This window comes from Peromyscus leucopus, chromosome 14 (genome assembly GCF_004664715.2).
Source record: "Peromyscus leucopus breed LL Stock chromosome 14, UCI_PerLeu_2.1, whole genome shotgun sequence".
In the NCBI taxonomy this organism is placed as follows: Eukaryota; Metazoa; Chordata; class Mammalia; order Rodentia; family Cricetidae; genus Peromyscus; species Peromyscus leucopus.
Window position 1 is genome coordinate 24,357,372 of NC_051075.1, and position 25,646 is coordinate 24,383,017.

A 25,646-nucleotide genomic window follows, 5' to 3' on the forward strand; every position below is an offset into this window, starting at 1 on the left:
TCCTTATCTCAGAAGTCACAGAGCTCTGGCTGGAGATGTAGCTCAGCTTCAGGCCAAGCTCTTACCTAGCGTGCAGAAAGCCTTGAGTTCAACCCCAATACGAGAGGTCGGAAGCCCCGCTCTGTCTCACTGTTTATTCCAGCACTTGCCAAAGAGAGGCCATATTTACATTCAAGTGGAGGCCCAGTTAGATGCCAGCTTGTGAGGTAGGAGTAGTATCAAGTAATTTTTAGACACGTTTTAAAATCACCAGGTTTTTCCGGTGTCATATACTGTCCAGTTTCTGTCCGCTTTGAGCCGATGGCTGGCTTTTACTCTGGACTTTGTTATTATTGGGTACTCCAGTGTAACAGACCAATTCTGTCGTTACCAGAAGTGGGATTCCCCTTCTCTTTCCCCCATAGCACTATTCTCATGTGACAGTTAGCATAGTTTATTTGGTTCGCCCTCGCAGTAAGCTGGGGGCCTATCTTATTGATACTGTCATAAGCATAATGTAGTAATGGCACATACTTGTAATTCCAGCACTCAGACACATAGGCAGGAGGGTCCTGCGTTCCGGCCAGCCCAAAGCACGTAGTGAGTTTGAGACCAGCCTGAGCTATATAGCAAGACCTTGTTTCAGAAAACAAAAATCAAGAAAAAAAAATGGTTTTTTGAGACAGTGTCACTGTGTAGCCCTAGCTGGACTGAAAGTTCCCGAGTAGACCTCAGACTCTAACTGTATTTACCTTCTATCTAACTGTATCTACCTTCAGGGTGCTAGGGCTAAAGGTGTGTGCCACCAAGAAAATCAATAAAAAAATGTAAAATGTCGGTCCTTGTTCTCTCGTCACGGTGGCCAGGTAACAGGGTTCTGTGTGTTCACGTCTGCTAAGAACAGGACTTCAAATCTCAGTATCCCGATCTCTCCGTGAGTGTTCTATGTGTGGGCTGGCAGTCCAGCGGCTGTAGGAAATGAAGCTTGATGTGAGAATGTCCTGTGAGGGGAAGCACAGAGATTGTAGAGCACTGGGTACCTGTGCAGTTGGCTTCTAAATGCAGCCTGTTTAGATTTCCACCCCGTCCTCTGTGTGTGTGTGTGTGGGGGGGGTGTTAATGGGAGGAATATTTCAATTCTCAAAATCATACTAAATCACCTCAGCACGTTTACAGTGAAGTCCTTGTCTAGTTGTCAGGTCTAGCCCGTTTGTTCTGAGACAGGGGTCTTCTGTATCTCGGGCTGGCGTAGATTCACTGTGTAACTTGAGCGTTCGCTCCCGTCTCCACCTCTCTGGGGTGGAATGACAGACCTGGTTTATGCAGTGCTGGGGATCGAACCCGAGGCTTCCACACAGTAGACAGGCTCTCCATAACCGACTCACATCCCCAGCCCCTAAGCTCCTGTTGATGTTCTGACTTTGCCTTTTTAGGAACTGAAGAGATTTGAGAGATTCGTAAACTCCTGTCCTCCTTTTGATATTGTTATTGACGGCCTCAATGTTGCAAAAATGCTTCGTAAGAGTCGGGAATCTCAAACTGTAAGTATGTTTTATTTTGTCATTCTCTGTCTGTAGAAATAGTTCTGCTCTTTTTGCATAGCCTTCAGTTTGCTTTCTCTGGCCTCTACTCCCTCTTGGCCCCTTCTCCCTCCGGGCTCCTTCTCCCTCCCGGCTCCTTCTCCCTCCCGGCCCCTTCTCCCTCCGGGCCTCTACTTTCTCCTTGGAGTCACTGTTTTCCGGTAGATCACATCTCTCTAATTTGAAAGTTAATACACCAAGATATAATATTGAGATACTAGGTACTCATTACGTCGTGGGTTTCCACACATGATACGTTGTTCATAAATTAACCGATGTGGTTGTTTTCTCACTGGGTGATCATTTGTTTTTATCAATTTGTAAATATACTAGCAGTTTCAAATAAAACTACCATGATTTTTCAGTCTTTTTTCCCCTATTCTCATTTTGAGACAGTCTCTGTATGTAGACCAAAACTTACCTGAACTCACAGAGGCCCCTCTGCTCCGCTTCCCAAGTGTCCCCTCTGTGACCATGATTTTTTTTTTTTTTTTTTTTTTTTTTTTTGGTTTTTCGAGACAGGGTTTCTCTGTGTAGCTTTGCGCCTTTCCTGGAGCTCACTTGGTAGCCCAGGCTGTCCTCGAACTCACAGAGATCCGCCTGCCTCTGCCTCCCGAGTGCTGGGATTAAAGGCGTGCGCCACCACGCCCGGCGCCATGATTTTTTTTATAGCATCAATGAGATTAGAAAGTTAAAACTCATTTTGTACAATCAATCCCTAGAAAACAACCAGGACGTTAAAATTGGACTGTATAGAGCGCCTGGATTTCAGCTTGTGACTGTTATTGTGATTTGTGCTGTTCTTCTACAGTTGGAGGTCCTGTTCTGTTTGTTTGCTTGTTTGTTTTTCTTTCTGAGACAGGGTTTCTCTGTGTAACAGCCCTGGCTGTCCTGGAACTTGCTCTGTAGATCAGGCTGGCCTCGAACTCACGGAGATCCACCTGCCTCTGCCTCCAGAGTGCTGGAGTTAAAGGCGTGCACCACCACCGTCTGGCCAGTCTGAAAAAAGAGTAGAATGGTCCCTGTCTCCTAAAGGTGTTGGAAGATTTAGTGACTCTGTATATGAAAGCTCTTTAGTGGACATACTTCACAAGTACAGCTATGATTGCAATTACTGTTCAAGTGAACGCCCAACTGGGACAATAATTCTTGTTTGTCTGTAGGCTTTTATCTGATAGTTGATTAAGAATTGAAGTCAGGGGGCTGTGGAGATGGCTCAGTGGTTAAGAGCACTGACTGCTCTTCCAGAGGACCTGGGTTCAATTCCCAGCACCTACATGGCAGCTCACAACTGTCTGTAACTCCAGTTCCAGGGGATCCAACATCCTCACACAGACATGCATGCAAGCCAAACACCAATGCACAAAAAATTAAAAAATTGAAGTCAGTACTATTAAAAACACAAGACAAAATAAAATAGTGTTAAGAAACTATGTTTTAGGGGTGGGGTATAGCTCAGGGGAGAGGACTTGCTAGCATGCATGAGGCCCCGATTTCTATCTCTGCTGCACAAAAGAAAACTCAAGCAGACATAAGTTGGTATGATGGTGTGTGCCAATAATCGCAGACTTCAGGAGGCAGAGGCAAGATGATCTCAAGTTGGAGGCCAGCCTAGGTTACATAGTTAGTTCTAGGCCACCCTGAGTTACCAAATGATACCCTCCCATTATTAAGCATATTAGGATTTTTTTCTTTTCTTTTCTTTTTTTTTTTTTGGAAAATATTTTTGTTTTGTTTTATAGACAAGAGTCCCAAGTAGCCTGGCCTTGAACTTACTAGGTAGCCAATGGTGACCTTGAACTTCTAACCGTCCTGCCTCTACCTCCATACTTTTCTATCACTGGTTAATTATGTGTCTGATGTGCTTGGTAAACTCGTTATTGAGGAAAGAATCTTGTATTCTTTATTCAGGGTGTTTCACTGTGGTCTCATAGCTTGATGTTAGAGCTTACTTCTTTTTTTTTTTTTTTTTGGTTTTTCGAGACAGGGTTTCTCTGTGTAGCTTTGCGCCTTTCCTGGAGCTCACTTGGTAGCCCAGGCTGGCCTCAAACTCACAGAGATCCGCCTGGCTCTGCCTCCCGAGTGCTGGGATTAAAGGCGTGCGCCACCAACGCCCGGCTTAGAGCTTACTTCTTAAGGGCAGCTTGGAAAGATGGCTCAGTGATTAAAAGCATATTCTGCTCTTACAAGAGACCCAAGTTCCGTTTCCCATATCAGGTGGCTCTCAACTGCCTGTGACTGCAGCTCCAGGGATCCACTCCTCTAGCCTGCTCAGACACCTGCTCTCAAGTGCATGTACACACACACACACACACACACACACACGTACACACACGTACACACACGTACACACACGTACACACATTCACATAACTTAACACAAAATGTAGGGGCGTGGTGGCACTCATCTTTAATCCCAGCGCTCAGGAGACAGAGGCAGGTGGAAATCTGTTAATTTGAGGCCAGCCAGGGCTACATAGTGAGATCCTGTTTCAAAAAGCACAAGTCTAGTTGTGAATTTATTTTCTCAGTTTTCAGATGTATCTTGTATGTGTGTTTTACATTTTGATTTATCTTTCATGTGTGTGCATGTGCATGTCACCGTGCTCAGTGGAGGTCAGAGAACTTGCCAGAATCGGCTTCCTTCTTTCTCCGTGTGGGTCTTGGAGCTGGAGCTCAGATCATCAGGTGTTCTAGCCACTGAGCCACCTCAGCGGCCCTCATCACTCAGAAGGCTGAGGCAGGAGGATTGTGAGTTGGAGGCCAGGCTGGGCTACATAGTAAGACTCCGCCGTCCAGAAGCGGGGAGGGAAGTGGAGCACTTGCTGCTTTTGCAGAGGACCCAGGCTTGGTTCCCACACCCACGGGGCAGCTCATCACTACTTCTAACTCCAGTTCTAGAGAATCTGATGCCCCTTTCCGGCCCCAGATGCCAACAGGCACCATGTAGTGCACAGACATGCATGCAGGTGGACACTCACACATGTTCTTGAAAGAAAGAGCCATAGCATGAATAAAGATGAATAGAAATTACACTATTTTCATGGTTTCAGGCTGAAGAGAGTGTGTATTTGGCACCACCATCCACCCAGTTACTCGTTCCCCCAAATCAAGTATCCCAGGCTTAATTATTATCTTTCTAGCCAGTGTGGTGTTGGAGCCCACCAAGGTTTCCTAGTAGCTTCACCCAGCAGGACTGCATAAGAGGATGACTGGACCTCACTAAACACCCTGGTTTGGGGTGGCTAGTTATATAGCAGTAGTAACTGCAGTTTGCTTCTCCCTTGCTGTGAAAAAACAGTGACAAAAAGCAGCTTGGAAGTAGTGGGCGTACTTCACCTCACAGGTGACAGTGTGTGATCGAGCCAAGTTAGGAGAGGAGGTGGCGCGTCACGGAGGCACACTGCTTACTGGCCTGTGTCCTGTGCCTTGCTCTTACACAGCTCGAGACCACCTGCCCAGGGGTGGCAGGGTCTCTCACATCAGTCACAAATCAAGAGAATTCCCCACAGACATGCCTGCAGGCCAATCTGATGGAGGCAGTTCCTCAACTGAGCCTCTCCCTCATGTGACTAGTCTGTGTCAAGTTGACAAGCATTAACCAGCACAATAACTAGTTTAGTTAGTGCAATTACTCTGTTTTCTTCTCAGTGCCCTCCATTGAAACTTAACGGCCAGAACTAGACGCCTTGCTCGCCGCTCTTCAGCACTGAGAAAAGGGCCTTGTACATGAGTGCTCAGTACATTTCCTGCATTATTGAAAGGACAGTTGACACTTCAGGCAGTCATGTAGCCCATCAGCTAGAATGATGAAAGACGCCCGGGGTGTTATTCTTAGCGCCTGCTTCTCTTACCACCCACTGACTGAGCTGAGTTTCAGACCCTCCCATGCCTTGTATAAAATTTAATGAGCTGGTTTTCTTTTCTTTTCTTTTCTTTTTTTTGAGACAGGGTTTCTCTGTGTAGCTTTGTGCCTTTCCTGGATCTTGCTTTGGAGACCAGGCTGGCCTCGAACTCACAGAGATCTTCCTGCCTCTGCTTCCCAAGTGCTGGGATTAAAGGTGTGCACCACCACCGCCCAGGAGCTGGTTATTTTTTAAAGATATTTATTGATTTATTTAAATGGATTTATTTAATGTGGATGTGTGTGCGCCACGCACATGCAGGTGCCTGCAGAGACCAGAAGACAAAAAGCTGCGTGGTGGGTTCTGGGAGCTGCACCCAGGCCCTTTGCAGATGGTCTTTCCAGCCCCCAAAGGGCTAGTTCCTGAGATGTACCTGTTGTAGTGTCTGCACATCATGCAGTCAGTCTACAAGCGTGGGGATAAAGTGACCCAGAGCCTATGTGCACATTTGTTGCCCGTGGCTGTAACTCTGTAGGAGCAGGAGCATGTGGTTTGTTTATTGTGGCTGCGGGTTTTAGAATGTGTTTAGTGTCCCACTTTGAATAACCGACAGCTTTTACTTGTTCATTTTTAGCCGTCTTTATTATTAGTCTCCGTGCTTTACTGAACTGGCGCTCAGGGCCCAAACTTGAGTCACCCAGGACACAGTCATCTTCTCTGTGAAGTCACAACAGGAAGGGCTGGAGGGGCCCCGTGGAAAGCGTGCAGACGCAAGGACCTGAGCTCGGGTCCCAGCACTCACACCACAGCCAGGCATGTAGTCCATGCCTGTAACCCCAGCACAGGCGGTGGAGGGTCCCAGGGGCTCTCTGGCCATCCAGTCTAGCTGAAATAGTGAGCTGCACCTTTAGTGACTCTGTCTCAGAGAGGGATTGAGGAAAGCACCCCATAGCAACCTCTGGCCTCCATGTATACCTGCCCAGGCAAGCACACCGTCACACACCATGTACATGTGTGTGCACACATGGACACACATCCTCACACTTATATACATCATGTACATGTGTATGTACACATGAACACATACACCCTCACACATTCATCATGTGCACATATGCATATACACACACACATGAATACACATATATACACAAGCATAAATGTATACCATCACATGCATACACCTACATATGCATACACACATATACCACATACAAGCACACACCACACACATACATATACAAATACACATATACACGAGCATACAGACATACATGTACACATTTCCTTACACACATACACACAAGTATTCATACATATACACATGTACACACATGCATACACACAATACACTCATACATGCACACCCTCACACATGCATACACCACACACACCCTTATACATGCACATAACACACATACATGAATACACATATACGTGAACATATACACACTCACACATGCACATGGACACCCTCACATGCATATGCATACATATACATACATACCCTCACATATGACTATAACACACACACATGCATATACACACAAACACATATACACCACAGGACACACATGTATTTATACACACATACACATACATGCACACACATCCATACATGCATGTATACACACACACACACACACACACACACACAACTGATAAGCAAGGAAGAAAAGAAGAAAAGGAAGACAGGCCATGAAGAACCTGCTGTGGAGGCTCACACCTGTACTCTTGGCACTTTGGCAAGAAGTTGGTGAATTCAAGACAACTTGAGCTGCAGAGGAAGACCCTCTCAAAATAACAAAACAGGCAGCTCTGTGAGAAGCCGACACCCACGCTCTTGGATGCATCGTACTTTTTTCTGAGTGCCTTTCTTTCTCTCAGCCCTGGTACTTAAAATATCTCAGTAAACTTCAGCTCCCCACAAAAACCAGAAGCTACAGGAAAAAAAAGAATTCGTGTGGATATTCTAGAAAACCAAAAACCAATTCTCCTAGTCAAGATTGGTCAGGTTATGCCGCAGTAATAATTCAAGTTTTCAGTGGCTTAAACACACTAGCTTTTTTATTTATTTATTTATTTTTTTTGACACCTGCCCATTTAAGGCTGTCTGTGTTATCATCCTCCTCATTCCAGAACCCGGATACCTAAAAGGCTGCCAGTCACAGTGATGGGCAGAGAGCTGTGAGGACCAGGACGGCTTGTAAAGCTTTTGCTCCGACTCGATCACTTCCTGCCTCCCTTTTAAAGTTTATTAGTGTGTGCATGTGTGTGTGCACACGTGTGTGCGCGCGCGTACGTGAGGGTTCCTGTTGTGTGTGTGCGTGTGAGCATGTCATGGCGTCCGTCTAGGTCGTGAGGGTAGGCTAAAGTCGTCATACTTTCACCGCGAGTGCTCCCCCGTCAGCGCTCTGCTCATCAGCAGCCCGGCAGACGTCCCTGAGCTCAGGAGAACAGGGGAGGCCGTCTTACCAGCGCTCGGAAGGAGAGACCGTTCTCCGACAGCTCTTCTGGCCGCCGTGCCGCGGATGCTGATGGCCTCCAAGCTAGGAATGAGTTTTAACACAGCAGTGCAAACTGTCTCTGCCTGGCTTTTTTGAAAGCCTAGGTCCTTCGTGGCAGTTCTGTGTGATGCTCCTGTTGATTATTTTTCTTAGAATTACGGGAGGGCTCTAAGTCTCCATGACTCACGCCTGACTCATGCTCTCGCGGCTTTCATTTTAAGAAATGAGTTTTTCTTTTCAGTCACCACGTGTGTGTTAATACTTGGTGATGTGAGGTGGCTTGGAGGGGACAGGAGCAACATGCAGCTTTTCACTTGGGAAACGAAAGAATAAAAGTGGAAAGGTTCTTAGCCGCGGTTTCTCTCATTATCTCCCACACCCCACACCTGCCCGTGCGTCACTCCGGCTCTTGTTCTTCTGCAGCCTGATTTTAGATCTCCAGTGTTCCTAAGCCCCTCTAATAGAGGGAGTGGGGGGGGGGGAAGCACACCGTTTTAGTTAATCTTGCTAGCTGTTCCCAGCTCTGCTCCCTTTTTTCTGCAACTAACAGAGAATTGGTTAAAATGGCTTTGGCAGAATGAAAATTTATAGTGTAATTTAAAAGAATTATGGCCAGACATCAGCACTGAATGCTTCCGCGTTTGCAGCTTGCTTAGGGCAGTGAATGGAAAGCTGTTTGGTTGGAAAGCTGCAGAATTAATTCTGATTGCCATCTCTTAGTTGCTGTTACTACAGTGAGAGGAAAATGGAGGCAGGGCATTAGCCATTAAAGGTCATTTGATAGAGCGTTTACTTGGCAGCGAGTCCTGTGTATTTTATTTCTCTGCACTGATTTGCATAACCTCTTGTTAATGTGTCAGTCCCGGGAAGCAGTGCAGATGCTGTAAGCTGGGCTCATGGCTTATGTGTGTATAACTTTGTCCCCTCACTCCGTGCTGCAGAAATGTTGGATTGTCGTCGGTGGGGCTTGACGCTGTTTCCGTAATGTGAACGCGGTGAGCAAGCTCAGCTCCTGCTGTTTACAGCAGCAATGGTACATGTGGAAGTGGAACTCTCTAGGGCATCTTCTTTGAAATACTCTTCTGGGGGTGGATTCTTTCTCCATCTTCACCGTCACCCCAGACGGTGCCTTTACAGGAAAATTGCCCTGGTCCTGGGTCCCCAAACTGGCTTGTGCTACTTTTACCCTCAAGGAACATATTGCTTCCGTGTGAGGGTTTTTCTTTTTCTGTTTTTCCTTTGTTTGTCTGGAGAAATGTTTCAGGTTTTTTTTTTTTGGTTGTTGTTGTTGTTTTTTGTTTTCCTACATTGGAATCTAGAATCAAAAATTGTTGTTTCCACTTTGGTTTGAAATTTTTGCACTACAGATAACTGGAATGGTAGGTGACTGGACATGATAGCTAAATATTGTTTCATTTTGATCAGCTGGTTAGCAGTAGATGTTTTTCTCTGTTCCAACGACAGGCAGTTGACTTTTCTTTTTCTTTTTTTTTTTTTTTATGTCTCTGGGTGTTTTACCTGTGTGCTTATCTGTGCACCACATTTGTGGGATGCTAGTGGAAGCCAGAAGGATTCAGATCCCTTGGCACTGGGTTGCAGAAGGTTGTAACAATGCCATGTGGGTACTGGAAATTGAACCCGAGTCTTCTGGAAGAGCAGCCATCTTAACTGACGGTCCATCTCACCAGTCCCCTGTCAGTATTTATTTTTTCATTTTTAAGATTTTTTTTTTTTGAAACAGGTTCTCACTGTATAATTCTGGCTGTCTTGGAATTCACAACCAGGCTGGCCTCGAACTCTCAGAGATCTGCCTATCTCTGCCCCTCAGTTTCTGGGATTAAAGGTGTGTGCCATCACACCAAACTTTTTTTTTCTTTCCCAGCCCCTCACTTGGTCCCCCTGACAATATGTTTAAGGAATGCAGTTACTCAAGTATTTTTGAATTAAACTTTAATTCAGAAAGTTTGTCTGAGTCACTCAAAATGAACCAAGTTTTTATTAAACATTTCTGATTTCAAGATTAAGAACCATGTAGGGAAGGAATGAACTGACTTCCAGAAATTGTCCCCTGACTTGCACACACACATGCACATGCATGTACACACACACACACACACACACACACACACACACACACACACACACACACTGAAAGAATGTATTTTAAAAGAATAGCAGGAAAGTTGGCTCAGCAGTTAAGAGCCCTTGCTGCTCTTACAGAGAACTGGGGTTTGATTCCCAGCACCCACATGGTGGCTCACAACCATCTGTAACTCTTGTTTCAGAGAATCTAATTCCCTCTTCTGGCCTCCAACAGGCACACATGTGGTACAAAGACATACATGGAGGCCAAACACCCATACACATAAAAATGAATAAATAAAGTGACACAGTGTTTACATATAGCCTGTAGACATCATCCTATATTCGTCAATTGAACTCTTAGGTTATTTATAATCACTAATACAATTTAAATAGTTCTCTAGGAAATAGTGACACAATAAGAGTCTGTACACATCTGGCTTTGATACATTTTAAAAATATATTTTCAGTTCATGGTTGAATTTGAGGTTGGAGAATCCATGGATACTGAGCACAACAATCTATAAATTTAAACCTCTTTGGCATAACTGTAAGCGATGTAATGTTGGCTGTGATGTAGAGACACAGCTCTAGGAAGGATCATTAGCTCTGTGTCTTCCTCTGGCACGAGGCCCGTGTGAGAACAAGGCACATGGAGTAAGTGCACGGTGCTGTCCAGCACGTCACAGGTTCGTTTGCAAAGTCCACTCGGGCCAGCTCGTCTGTTCCCCTTGATTTGATTCCATCTGGATTTAAATTTAGTCCTATATTGTTTCTATTCCTCATCACATTTTGTTTGAGGGTTTTGTTGTCATTATTTTTAGATGTACTTTATGTTTTAATTATGTGTATGTGGGGAAGTATGTATACATGAGTGCAGGTACCGCCAGAAGCCAGAAGAGCATCAGGGCCCCAGGAGCTGGAGTTACAGGTGTTGTGAGCTGCCTGGCGACTGCGTCATCGCCCCAGCTCCTGATCACACATATTTATAAGTGCTCATAACTATTCTTTTTTTCCAGCTCACACATATTTTAAAATTAAGATATTTTAAAAATAAAACTCTAGTAGTATAATCCTAGACACTGATGTTGCTGCAATCCAATGAAAATTTTTACATGTGTAGATGTGTGTAGTTTGCATGCATGGGTGTTTGCATGTTCACATGTATGTAAGGGATTGAACTCAGATCATCAGGCTTGGCAGCATGCAGCTTTACGTGCTGAGGCGTCTCACCAGCCCCAAAGCAAGCAATCTTTATAGTCGTATGGGTTTTTAGAGTAATTTTAGGGTAGAAACTTATTTTTAAATTAAATATACAAAACTCACTTTAGAGGAATAGAACTTGGTCCTAAAACTTCAAAATAGAGGTTTGTTATGTTGCCATAGCAACTGTTATGTTATCAAGGAATTACATTGGCGTAATGATGCTTTAATTTGCTTATAGTATGACTTTTATTTATTTTCTGTGGGGTTTGTTTGTTTTTGAGACAAGAATTTATGCTGTAGCCCAGGCTGGCCTTGACCCTGGGCGATCCTCCTGCCTCTGTAGCCCCAAAGCTGGGACTTTTAAAAAATGTTAATTAGACCAAGGAGAAAGTGTTAATTGGAAAAAAATGAGACTAAAAGTAATCCAATAGACTATCAAAGCAGTAAAGTTGACCTTTTTTCTCTCTAGGGAATCTGAAACATCACCCAAACCCCAAACAAATCACTGATGGTCTAGATTCCTGGGACCAAAATGGAAATAGTGAACTTGACCCGTGTATCTTAAACCAGCTGACATTAGCAGCATTTAAATTCTAGCTCATCGAGGTTTTGGATGTGCCAACAGAGATGATATTTTAGTGTGACTGTTTACCAAGGTCACCAGGAAACAGCATGGCCAAAACAACTTGGGGAGGAAAGGGTTTATTCGGCTTCCACTTAAGCACCAACTGAAGGAAGCCAGGACAGGAACTCAAGCAGGGCAGGAACCTGGAGGCAGGAGCTGATGCAGGGGCCATGGAGGGGGGCTGCTCACTGGCCTGTTCATCCTGCTTTCTCAGTTTACTCTTTCTTATAGAACCCAGGACCACCAACCCAGGGGTGACACCACCCACAATGAGCTGGGCCCCCCGATCAAACACTAATGAAGAAAATGCTCTATAGATTTGCCTACAGCCTGATTTTATGGAGACATTTCTCAGTTGAGGCTCTCTCCTCTCAGATGACTCTAGCTTGTATTGACATAAAACTAGCCAGCTCGGTGAGTCTAACAGACCCGAGGCCTGGGCAGATGCTTTACAACTGAGCTGTCCGTTCCCAGCAGGCCTCTTTAATCTATAAGCTCAGGGCATGCTGGGAAAGTCGAGCTAATCCATGGCTCCTTATTCTTAGAGAGTTAAGAGCTTGGAGCTGGAGCGGTGGCTCAGCAGTTAAGAGCACTTACTGCTCTTGCAGAGGACCCAGGTTTGGTTCCCAGCACCCACAAGGTGGCTCACAGCCACCTGTAACTCCAGGTCCAGGGGATCTGATGGCCTCTTCTGACCTTCATGGGCACCAAGCACTCATGTGTAAACACACATACATGCAAGCAAAACACTCATACACATAAAATAAATACATCTGTATTTTTAAAAAGTTAACAGTTGGGTATAGTAGCAAGAGGCTAGGGTACGGGGATCATAGTTCCAGGCCAGCCTGGGCTACAGAATAAGACCTTGTCTCAGGAAAATCACCAGACTGAAAAGGATAAAAAGTCAAATAGTCACATCTGGTCCCTCAGGGCGAGGTAAGAGACTCTGGGCAGTAGATGAGGGTCACTGGCTCGTAATCAGGGCTTGACGAGGAACACGGTGGGCAGGACTTGGGGATTTTTCTTACTCTTCATCCTTCATGTCCTGGTAATAGAGAAGCCAAATCACCCTGGGCTGAACAGTGCCAGGCTGACTGCTTCTTTCCGTCACTGCCTCCCCACCCACTCAGCTTGCCTGACACATGTGAGTTCTCTTTTGTCATGTGACTGGTGCCTGCACCTCTTAGAGTTACTGTTATAGGTACCAGCTTGTGAATGAAGGCCAGCCGTCAGGGAGCTGAGATTTAGTAACATCATCCAGGATGTTAAGTAGAAAGCTGAATGAAGTTAGATTTGTTTTCACATTAATTTCTTTCGAACTTTCCAGAAAGGCACACCTTTCACAATACTCCAACTTCTCGAGCCACGTTCACCAAGAGCTCAGCTGTCAGGTTTTGTTGCCAGCTTCCTGATTTGTTATCTCTCCACAGAATCTGAGTGCTGAGTTGTCCCATCTTAATGTGTCCGTGTGATAAGTATTTAGGGTGTGGTGGGACGGACTGTGAATCATGAGTGTGTGTAGCTTGCTTCTGTGACAATGTATTAAAACATCCCCCTTAGGAATGTCACAGGTAGAGGCCACTAGGGAATAGCACCAATTTTAACAACAACACAAAAGAATTTCTTGTCGGGATGCAGTGATTCCATGTTGGAAGTAAATGTTTTCCTGTGTGGAAAGCTATGTAAATGACTCTTACAGTGATAAGGCCTCAGTCATCGTTAGTTCTGTGGTGACACGTATTTTAAAATAGCACTTTTCTTTTAAAATAATTGTTTCACACTTGTTCAGGCTGATATTTTCTCCCAGCCCCAGATAATTGAAACTATTAGATTAAAGGCAGTTCAGTTCTTCAGGCTGTACTTGTTTGGTTTTTACTTTGTTTATTTGTTTTCAATAATTCACATTTTTTTTTTTTCTGGGTAGTATTGGGAAGAGTATCTGGCTCTATTTTAGGTCACCCCTCTCCAAAGAGGATACTCTGTATTTTCAGTCATTTCAATTCATTTTGTTTTAGAAAAGATAAGATGGCTATAATCACACAATACAGAAAATAGAACAAATTTAGAAGTTAAAAAAACAAACAAACATAAGACAGGGAAAAATAAAGTTAGGAAAACAGAAGGTTTGTTGGTTTGGAAAATGCATACATGATCTCTTAATTTGGCTGGAGTTCTATCAGCAGATGTAGATGGAACATGATCTGAGCAAGCCCTTATAAACAAGGCTCTCCATCTCATCGGCTCGGGCGTCATTGTGAGCACCCACTCCCTTCTAAACATGGCTTCATACACGAGGGTTCTGAAAGGGAGAGATGATAGCAACGAGCTTAGAGACTGGGAAGTCTGGAGGCACACCCCGTTCTGGTCTGTCTTCCCAGTCATCTCTTTCTCTAAGACTCATTAGTTTAGACAATTCACATCGTTCTTAAGATTAAATAGGAATAAATTGTTGAAGGAAAGTGTTATTCCTCCTTGAAACTAAAGGGATTTTTTTTCAGTGAGCCGTCAGGGTGCAGGCCTGTGAGGCGTTCTTTGTCATTCATAAAACTGTTGTTAGGTTGGAGTGAATGGACTGTGTGAGAACTGTGGAAAGGCATGGGAAGAATGAGCACGGGAGCTCTGAAGGGTCCATTCCCTCCGTAATTCAGCACCACTGATGTCACTGTCAGGGGCGGTTCACAGGAGGCATAGGAGTTCATTCAGCTTTGTTTGTGTGTACCGTGTCCAGGGCGGACACTTGGATTGGGCAACCTCTGTAGAAGCCAGACTACCTGTAGCTCTTCAGGGGTGAGACTGTGTGGAATTACTTGTCCATGTTGGCATGTGACCTGGTGGTGTAGTCATGTTGGTCTGGTTCATATTATTGAGAGTTCATAGGCTAATCTTAATGTTTCATTTTCTAGGCGCTACCCTCCTGGGCATAATTTATCATCTACAGGGAAACCCTCTTAAAATTTCTTCTGATCTGTTTAGGAAAGAGATAAAGGTAATCTTACAAAGTTTAAGGTTGGAGAATAAGTGGAAACAGCAGTCTCTCTTCAAATAAACCAAAACAACCCCACAAAATATACATAATGTCTTAAGAGTTTCTATCAGAATAACTTAGGGGTGAAACCCCGAAAGCCACAGCAGCCCCTGGCTATAGGACACGAGTGTACCTATCTCAACACAGCAGCCCCCTGGCTACAGAACACGAGTGTACCTAACTCTCAATGACTTTCTGGTATTTTATTTTAGCTATTTTATTTCATTGTCTGTTACCTGGTCATCACTGTGACATGTGATTGGAGTGAAAACATCCCCTAACATCTGGCTCTTTATTATTTTACTTGTCATTAAATCCTGGCTTCTATGCATTACTTTGTGTAAGGATGCCAGGCTGTAGACATAAGCCAGGTCATGCTCCACACCTGTATACACACACCCACATTCTGTAGTATCTTTAAACACTAGTCCTTATCATGCTTTATCACGAGTATAGTTTTAGTATTAGCCATAGAGATAAGAATCAAAAAGTTCAGTACCACTGCAGGGTGCAGCTAACAGACCTTTGAATGTTAAATACATTTATGCATACATACATTCTCACACATGCATATTTATGGTGCATATGCTTTGCTTTTCTGAGACTTTGCTTACTAGGTAACCCAGGATAACCTAGAACTTACTATTTAACCAGGGTGTCCTCCAACTCAAACCCTCCTGCTCTACCTCCAGTGTGTTGAGATGACAGATATGTACCGACATGCCTGGCTTAATAAATATGTTTTGGGGGCTAACAAGATGGCTGAGTGGTTAAGGCACTTGTCACCAAGGCTGTGACCTGAGTTTGACAGATGGAACCCACAAGGGGAAAAGAGATCACCACTCATGCAAGTTGTCGCCTAACTGCCACATGCCCTCTGTGCAGATGCACACCCACACATGGATGTTTGTTGGCTGTGTACTTTTGAGACCAGCTCTCACGTAGCCCACACTGGCTGCCAAGGATGACCTGAGTGCCTCTTCCTCCTGCGCCTATCTCCCGAGTGCTGGGATTACAGGCATGCACCACTAAATATCTTCCTTTTCAGAAGAATAATAGAATAATACTGGGGGCTAAGTATTTTGTCATCCACATTTCAGAAGCTAGGATGTATAGGCCAGTTCTTGATGTTACTGGTACTTTTTATAGCTTCTTAAATTATAAAAGTAACATTTTTTTACTTTAGAAAATATAGAACACAAAAATAATCTCACCACATATAGCCAATTTTTTAACTTTGTTATATTTCCACTTCTTTTTAAAAGATTTATTTTTATGATTTTATTATGTGTAGGTGTGTGTGTCTGCATGTACCCACAGAGGTCAGAGGCTTTGCATCCCCTGGAGCTGGAGTTATAGACGGTTGTGAGCCATATGACCTGGGTGCTGGGATCTGAACTCAGGTCCTCTGGAATAGCAGCAAGCACTCCTAACCACTGAGCCACCTCCCCATCCTGTATTTCCACTCGATGGCTTGTTTTTCAGATGAAATCTCATGTGACTCCGACTGACCCCAAACTCAGAATGCATCTGAGGATGACCTTGAACTCCTGACCCTCATGCCTCCACTGTCTGAGTGCCGGGATTGTGTGCACACACCACCACTCCTGGTTCACTTCCTTTCCCTTTGAGATGGCGTCCATGGCATGCACTCCGCAGGCCTTTCCATGCTTCTCTTTCTTTCCATCAGGTTGCGACACTCTGCACCTAGACATACAGCTTGATTTTGGTTTTGTTTTTCTTTCAACTGGTAAGGTCTTTTCTACAGAATTAAATATTTTGGAAATCATTCTGAATGAGTAGTAACTACTTTCCTACCGGTCAGGTTTAGACTGTTCCTGGTTTTTAAAATATTAAAGTGATGGCATGGGGCTGGGGAATGGCTCTATGCTGGCCAAACATGCACCGAGCAGCACATGGACTGGGTTTGGTAGTGAGAGCTTGGAATCCCGGCACTGGAGGTGGAGGCAGAAGATGCAGAAGTTCAAAGTCATCCTCTGCTACATGGTTAAGGCCAGCGTGGATATACATGAGACCAAAAGCGATAGAGCCATCCAACGCCATAACTCTTGGCGTATGAAACCTGTGTTCAGTCGCTGTGTATGAGTGAGGAAGGCAGGTTCTGCATGTCAGAGCACTCCTCAGACAGTCAGATGACCACCTTGCCCTCCACTTGCGTGCGCACAACATTTCTGTGTGCCGAGAAATAAGGTGGGGGGGGGGAGCCAGTGCTTTTGTTGGCTGAGCTGTCTCTCCAGCCCACCCCGTGTTTTTATGGAGAGCAGAGTCAGGGAGTTTAGAACAGTCTTGATGGTCTTCAGCTTGTCCTCTTCCTGCCTCCAGCTCCCACATGAACCCTCACACCCGGCTTGTGTGCATTTTGTGTGTGTGTGTTTCCTCTTGGGTATCTACCTGAGTGTAGAATTGCTCAGGTATATGAGAACTTGCTCTGTAGCCCAAGCTGGCCTCAAACTCAGAGACCTACCTGCCTCTGCCTTCCAAATGCTGGGATTAAAGGCCTGCGCCACCACCGCCCAGTTTGTGTTCCTTTTTTTTTTTTTTAATTTATTGAAGGAACCAGATTTATTTATCAAGATATGAAATTAGTAAGACAAAACAAAATTGCATTTAAATCGGTGTATCTTGAATAATCTGAGTCCTTGTCAGAAGAGAGCTTACAATTTTTCTCTTTGGTTAGATTCATTGGGTGTATATTTTCATCATGAAGCACTAGGGTGTAAAGGGTCTGTGTAATTTGCTTTCCTTAAAAAAAATTCCACGATAACCTTACTGAAGAAATGTTAAGTGAGAATTTCCTTTTTCCATAGGTAACAATGCTTTTAGGACATAAGACTGTAGGAAGAATCTGGATCTAATATTCTTGATTTCATTTTAGATACCCAATAATATGCAGTGATACAGCCTTTTAATATATGGATGAGGCTAACGTCCCCTTTGATCCTGGAGAGTTCCTTTATCCCAAAGGTTTTGTTTTTTCCCTTTTTTTTTTTTTTTTTTTTTTTTTTTTGGTTTTTTGAGACAGGGTTTCTCCGTGTAGCTTTGCCCTTTCCTGGGACTCACTTGGTAGCCCAGGCTGACCTCGAACTCACAGAGATCCGCCTGGCTCTGCCTCCCGAGTGCTGGGATTAAAGGAGTGCGCCACCAACGCCCGGCCCTTTTTAAACTATGGCATGAGTAGAGTAACTTTATTCTTCAGTCTGTGGATATACGTTCCTCACACTGAGAACTCTCTAACATCACTGGCTAACTCGCTAGGAAATTGCTGTGTGCCTGTTAGCTTTGTCGGTTTGACACAGGCTGGGCTCATCAGGGAAGACGGAACAGCAGGTGAGGAGGTGCCCACTCCAGATTGGCCTGTGGGCAAGTTGATGATTGATGTGGGAGGGCCACGCCCACTGTGGGTGGGGCCACCAGGGCAGGCGGTCCTAGTCATATTAAAAGAAGAAGCTGAGCAAGCCACATAGATTCTCCCATGACCTCTGCTTCAGTCCTGCTTCACGTCCCTGCCTTGAGCCCCTGCCCTGACTCCCTTCACGATGGACTGCCATCTGATGGTTAAGCCAAACAACCTTTTCCTCCCCCGGAGTTGCCACTGGTCATGATGTTTCATCACAGCAGTAGAAACCAAACTAAGAGAGCCTGCTTACTGCTTACATCAAAACACATCTCTGTTGCCTCGAAAGTAAAGGCGTCAGTTTCTGGAAATGGTACAGAAAAACTTTCCTAAGTGGGAGCTTTTCACATGGACTCTGATTTATTATTTGTCTGCGTTTTGTTTTTCTACCAGGCAGGAAGTGACTAGAAAAGAGACTCTTAGACGCTCTCAAAATCCACCTGCTGAAATTCTCCTGCCTCCTCCTTTGCGTGACCGCCTTCTCCTGTGTTTCGTCTCTCTGTGCATCTCGTAGGATGTCGCTAGGCATGGTACCTGCTCAGCTAGTCCAGGATGACCTCAGCTAGGAGATCCTTAACCTGCTGTACCTTCTCCCCGGTCAGCTAGGCTCACAGTTCCGGGCATTGTGCCATGGCATCTTTTGAGACCATTGATCTCCCACCTGCCCCATCTCACTCCACTTTTTTCCGGGTTCACATTGAAACACCTCTGACAGAGCTGAGGAGTTTGGAATCATGGGATGCCATTTGACATATGTTCACATTCTGTGTGTGAGCAACTCTCAGAGATAACAATTCTTCCTTATGTTCCGCCAGACCTGTCCTGAGATTCCATTGGACAACAAGCTCCAAGTTTCTCTACATGGATGTAGTGGGTAAAAGAACCGGTACCGTAATTGTCATGTTGAGGAGAATAGCACCTTTGCTAATTCTCCATCTTTCTGATAACAGCTTTCTAGGAGGAATGAGATGTTTTCTAATACAGAAACCGCCACACTATTGGGAAAAATACTCCTGTCCCTCAGGATCACTGATTGCCCGGTGTCTTTGCCTACTTCATGTTTCCCAGTTTAAAGGGAGCCGTTTCATGCTCTCGTTAACCATCGTGCTATCGATAGACATGGAGACATCTCCTCCAGGAGGGCTGGGAGCGGGTAAGAAAGACTGAGGAACTGTAGTACTGGTCTTCTCCCACACAGGAACCATCCAGACAGATGAGGACAGTTTTTGTCTATTTCCCTGAACCGGCTTTTTTTTTTTTTTAATAAACACTTGAATTTCAGTTATTCCTCTCTGACGAAGTTTTTATGTTATCCTTTCTGCAGATATTTATTGAGGACCTAATATGTGCTAGATACTGTGTTAGTGGTACAGGGATAAATATCCCAGAATCCCTGTCATCTAATATTTGATCTGAGGAAGGGATAAACAAACTGCAATCAGTATTTTGATCAGTTTAAGATGCTCTAGGCGGGGCTGGAGAGATGGCTCAATGGTTAAGAGCATACTGCTTTAGCAGAGGACCAGATTTCAGTTCCCAGCACCTACATGGCAGCTCACAACCATCTGTAACTCCATTTCTAGGGGATCCAGTGGTCTCTGAGGGCATGAGACATGACCATACATATATTCAGGCAAACACTCATACACATACAATAAAAATAAATAAAGCTTTAAAAACATAACTCAGCATTAGTTAATATTCTAGTTGTGCTGAACAGTGAGTTTTTTGGTGCTACTTTAAATGTGGTCCTGCCCTTAACTGTACAACCAGCAACCACATACAAGATCCATCCTTGACCATTTCTTGACCTCCCTCTCTTGAGGCTGTCACTCTGAAGATGAGTATATGAAGACACAGATATGAGCCAGGCATGATGATGCATGCCTATAATCCAGCACAGGGGACCTAGGCCCTGTTGAAAAATAAAGTCGAAATGTTAGAGACATTTCTGTAACTGAGTAGAGCTCTGTCAGCAGATGTGTGTGTAGTACATGAAGTTCCAGTGTTGGGAGCCCCGTAGGGTCCTTTTGTGACCAGGGACTATGTCTGTGGCATACTCTTGGTGGGGTCACTACTCCCTCGCCTCCTGTGGTCTGAACTGGTGTTCTGGTACTCCAGATCTCTATTTCTCTCTTCTTTAAACATTGCAGCCATCTTTGTGCATCTCCTGGCTTCCACTCTCTCTTCTTCAAAGATTCCATGGTGTGTGTGCGTGTGCATGTGTGCGCGTGCGCACTCTCAGTCTCAGAGTAAAATTCCCCTGGAAGAGTATACTCTACTGAAGCAACTTCCTATCATGTCATTTGCATTTCTTAACTGCTGAGCCATCTCTCCAGCCCTCTCTTTTATTTTGAATGCTTTGCTTTCCATCTGTTTTGTGTTTCTTGGGATTACAAATTACACTCATCTCCCAGGCTAGCAAGATGGCTCAGCAGGTGAAGGCGTTTGCTGCCCAGCCTGCTGACCTGGGTTCTGTCCCCCAGGTCCCGCATGGTGGCAGGAGAGAGCTGACTCCCCAGAGTTCTCTGACCTCACACGCACACCGGGACATGAATGGCCCCCACCCCCACCTCCCCCCACCCTCCGCCGCCGCCGTACGTACATACGCACAGAAGTAAGTAAGTGTAGTAATGTACAGAATTTTAAAGTAAAGCCAGATTATACACATCCTGTCTTGGAGTTCTGTGAAACTCAGCCTCTTAGGTCTACGACTCTCCTTTACCAAAGTCCCTGCCTTCACTGTTACAAAGACCAAGCCAGCAAACACGCCTCTTCCACACTGCCTCAGTTTCCTCCCCTCAGTCATGGTAGTCCTGACTAGACATTCTCTTTGTTGTTTGATCTGCTTTCTGAGAAATGAAATTGTCGATATGGTATCAGTTTACCAGGTGCTCAGCTTTTACCGGAACGAAACCCCTCCGTGGTGCTGGGAGAAGGGCTGTTTCCTTTCACTACAGTGTTCTCTGTGTGTCTCTATCTGTCCTGTGATCTGGGTTAGGAAATCTTCACTGTGCCCTGACTACAGCCGTATCATTAGACTAGAGATCGCTTTCCAGTTCATGAGTCTCGGAGACATTTGCCTCTTGTTTTAACTTTCCAAGTACGCCTTCCTTGTTAAGTCTGTTCTGGAGATGATTAGGAATGAAGCCAGTGGCCTGTGTGGATATGTTATTGGAAGACTTCACCGTGTTCATTATTGAGGCACACTAGTGTCTCTGTGTGGGAGCGCTGCTCTTTTTTAGATGGTTTGAAGAGACGTCAGCTTCTCCCTCCTCGGTGCTTACTGTTACCCAGCTCTTCCCACTCATTTCCGCAAAGGCATGGCAAATTTGGAGGAAATGAGCACTTCCAGAACCTAGGCAAGCAGACTATCCCCCCACAGGGATCGCAACTAGCATGGTAGAGGTGGAGTTAGAAATCGTGTGGCGACGTCCCGACGGAGCTCCTTACGAAACATAAATGCCGCATATTGTTGTCACACTGTGTACCCAGAGACCTTTGCAGTACTTGGAGTCATTTTTGTTTGATTTTTCAAGATGGAGACGCCATCTCAGCTCAGACTGTTCATGACTGTCAGCAAGCCTTGACCTGTTGGGTTCTGAGTCTATAGATGTGAGCCAACAGCCCAGGAAAAATTTCCTTAAATAAACACTTGAACTGTGGAGAATAGATCTCACTTAACAAGCACTCATGTACAGTTTACTGTGTGTAAAGTGATTTATAAACAATAATTTATTTAATCATCATGAACAAATCTCTATTTTCTTTTTATTTATTTTGGTAGTATGGGGGTTTGTTTGGGTTTTGTTTTTATTTTTCTGAAATAGACTTCACTATACAGCCCTGTGGAATGTATGGCAATCCTCCTGCCGCTGTCTCTTCAGTGTTGGGATTATAGGCTTGAGCTGCCGCTCGGCTCTTCTCTCTAGTTCTGAGAAGGAATTGTAATGGATCCCTCTTACCTATGTCAAAAACAGTGTACAACAACTTAACACATTGCTATAATGGCTCCTTGGTAGCGTGGCTGCCTCAGTGACCTGGGATGCCATCATTCAGGTCCCTCCAGTGCGCCCCTGTAGGCTGAGCCTGTCCGTTAGCTTTTAATGTTCTTCCTCCTCTTCCGTCCTCTCTCCTGAACAGGAGGAGGCCCAGAATGGAGCCCTTTACACTTTTCCCAGCATTCTCATCTCCTGGAACAGTCCTGATTTATCTTAGAACAAAATGAACAGAGTGATGCACACCTTTAACCCCAGCACTCAGAGGACAGAGGCAGACAGATCTCTGTGAGTTTGAGGCTAGCCTGGTCTACATAGTGAGCTCCAGGCCAGCAGGCTACATGGTGAGACTGTTTTACAAATAAATAAATAGATAAATACAAAATTCTAATTTAAATTTTCTCTTTTTTCTTCCTCATTCTTAGCTACACAGCAGCTAATTAAGAAATGTAAGATCTGCCGGGCGGTGGTGGCGCATGCCTTTAATCTGAGCACTCAGGAGGCAGAGGTAGATGGATCTCTCTGTGAGTTCGAGGCCAGCCTGGTGTACAATGTGAGTTCCAGGACAGCCACCAAAACTACACAGAGAAACCCTGTCTCAAAAAAACCAAAGAAAAGAAAAAGAAAGAAAGAGAGAAAGAAAGAAAGAAAGAAAGAAAGAAAGAAAGAAAGAAAGAAAGAAAGAAAGAAAGAAAGAAAGAAAGAAATGTAAGATCCTCAGTGTTAGCTTTGAAGTAGTTCTTTTTACCCATAGTAACCTGTCTGCTCCACATCACTGCCTTTCCTTGCCGAGGGAGTTAGAAGCATACAGTGTAACCTTGAATACCTTGTTTGGATTTTGACTTTGGGATTTTTGTTTGTCTTTAGAGGCAGGGTCTTGGTGTATAGTGCTAGCTGGCCTGCAACTCATGATGATAGACCAGGCTGGCCTCAGAATTACAGGAGTCTTTCTGCCTCTGCCTCCCATGTGCAGGAATTATGTGAGGGAGTTGGTTTGGGTTGGTTTTTGAGGCAGTCTCACAATGTAGCCCAGGCTAGCCTCTAAATATAAGTATTTTGAAAGAGTCTGAAAGGCTAAGGCAGGAGGATCAGGAGTCCCGAGCCATAAAGTAAGACACTCCCCCCTTTTATAAAAACAACAAAATAAATAAAATTAAGATAAATTAGTAAATGGGCAGGAGGACTCTAGGCTATAGTATGCTAGGCTTTTTATTTTACTTTCTCCTACACTGAAACCTAGTATCCTAATTCCTCCATGTCCTATAGATGGCAGTACTTGTATAGAGAATTCAAGTTCATGTGCAGCTTGAGGATGGTCAGCAGCTGGGTCTCCTGGGAGTACGGTTCATCTGAACTATTCTCTCTTGGTTAACTTTTCTGGACCCTCTGGATATCTTAAACACAAAGTTTCTTCTTTAGTTGTATTTCCATTCCATTTATCTGGCCCCCTGTCTAGTTGTAATAAAGACCACGACTGAAAGCATTGTGGAGGAAAGAGTTTGGCTTCTATATCCTGGGTCACAGTCCACTGAGAGAAGCCACACCAAGAACCTGGAGGCGGGAGCTGCAGCAGAAACCATTGAGTAATGCTGCCTAATGGCTCGTCCCGCCGCATGGCCTGTTCAGTCTGCTCTCCTGCACTCCCAAGACCACCTGCCCGGGTGGTACTGCCCACAGTGGTCTGGGCCCTTTCAAGTAATCATCGATCAAGAAAGTGCTCCACAGGCTTGCCTACAGAGCAGTCTGATAGAGGCGTTTCCTCCGTTGAAGTTCCTCTTCTCAGATGCCTCCAGCCTGTGTCAAGCTGACAGAGACTAACCAACACAACTCTCAAACCCCCATTTTTTTCTTTTTCTTTTCAGAAATCACATTACATGCACATTTTCTCTTCACAGGGCGATAACTGGAAAGTAGATGATTGCACACATGAACAAAGCCTGTGTAAAGTTACCTGTGTGTTTTTCTCAAGAAGACTGATTATCTGAGGTCATCATTTCAGTTGTGATGGGGACAGGGAAAACATTATCATCTGCTTCACAGATCTGTAGTTTGGAGCCAAGCAGGTGAATGTGGACATGAAGGAAAGTACCTCACTTAGGAGTTTGAGCAGCTTGTTTGGTTTGTTTGTTGTGGATTTTTTATTATTATTACATTTATTTATTCATGGAGGGTACATGCCACAGCATATATGTAGTCAGAGGACCACTTATGGGAGCTAATTCTGTCCTTCCACCATGTGAGACCTGGATCTCATCTTCAGGTCATCAGGCTTGGCAGTAAACACCATTAACTGATGCGCCATCTTATTGGCCCATGTTTATTTCTTTGTGAAAGGGTCTCATATTATTGCCCAGGCTATCCCAGAGTCCACTATGTAGCCAGGCTAGCCTCAAAGTCCTGGTGATCTTCCTGTCTTGGACTCTATGCCTAACTGAAAATCTGTTCTGTTCTCCCAAAACATTTGGGATTTTGCTGTGGGTTCACTCGTAAATATTGAGTGCTTACTGAATGCTAGTCATGTGCTGAGTGGGTGCCCTGCATTGAACTTATGAAAGGATATGGAACCCACCACTAGAGCATTGGAAGGAAGAGGAAGAACAGAGAAAAAGAACAGATTGCTGTAGGAGAATTATAGATCTGCTTACCTCAAACACTTCCACAGTACTCAAGAAAGCTGGAAGGGTTAATCGAGGTTGATCTATAAGAGGAAACCTATTTCCTAACCATGGCAGAGTGGGACAGATACCCGAGAGCCTGTAGAAAAGTGCTATTCAGAATGCTACCGTTTGGGTAAAGAAAACATACTCCCCCATCTCCCACGCACGTGCATTCGTGCACATGCTTGTAGACATCTCGCTAGAAAGCTGCCTGGGAAATGGATAGTATTGTTTGCCTTTCAGGTAAGGAGTTGGGTGTCTCGAGGTAGAGTAGGAGAAAAAGTTTCCATCAAATACTCTTTGTTTCTTTTAGATTGTGAACCATATAAGTTTATTGCTTGTACAAAAATAAAGCGTGCTTCCTTGGAACATCCTATAACCACACTTGAGAACATATAGACCAGTGGTCTTTTATTTGGTGGGTTGTATAAGCAATTGCAGTCCTAAAGATACACTAGAGAGACGAGAGTATCACCAGGGACCATTCGAGTGTGTAATATGTTTTGCTTTGGTTACAGGGAATTTCCCACTTTTATTTACATGCCTCACTAGCACATCCTGATAAACATCCAGTGGTTGAGGGTAGGTGTGGCTCCTCCCAGAGAAGCCAAGTGTAGGTTTGGGTATACATCAAAGAGTTACATGGTTTGCATCTGTTTGGTTTTGTTGTTTGAGTGGAAGTTACACGTGAAACCCGTGCCAGTAATCCTGGCAGAAGACAGAC

At 44.6% G+C, this 25,646-nt stretch overlaps 1 protein-coding gene across 3 annotated transcripts in view; it reads left to right on the plus strand.

The window, feature by feature from the left end:
• The window catches only part of LOC114693372 (protein only RNase P catalytic subunit), a 104,036-nt gene that overhangs the window by 49,614 nt on the left and 28,776 nt on the right, over window positions 1-25,646 (plus strand). For all 3 annotated transcript variants that reach the window (XM_028869713.2, XM_028869715.2, XM_028869716.2), the window contains exon 5: window positions 1,413-1,520. In XM_028869713.2, coding sequence (XP_028725546.1) covers window positions 1,413-1,520 — 108 coding nt within the window. The remainder of the gene's footprint in view (window positions 1-1,412; window positions 1,521-25,646) is intronic.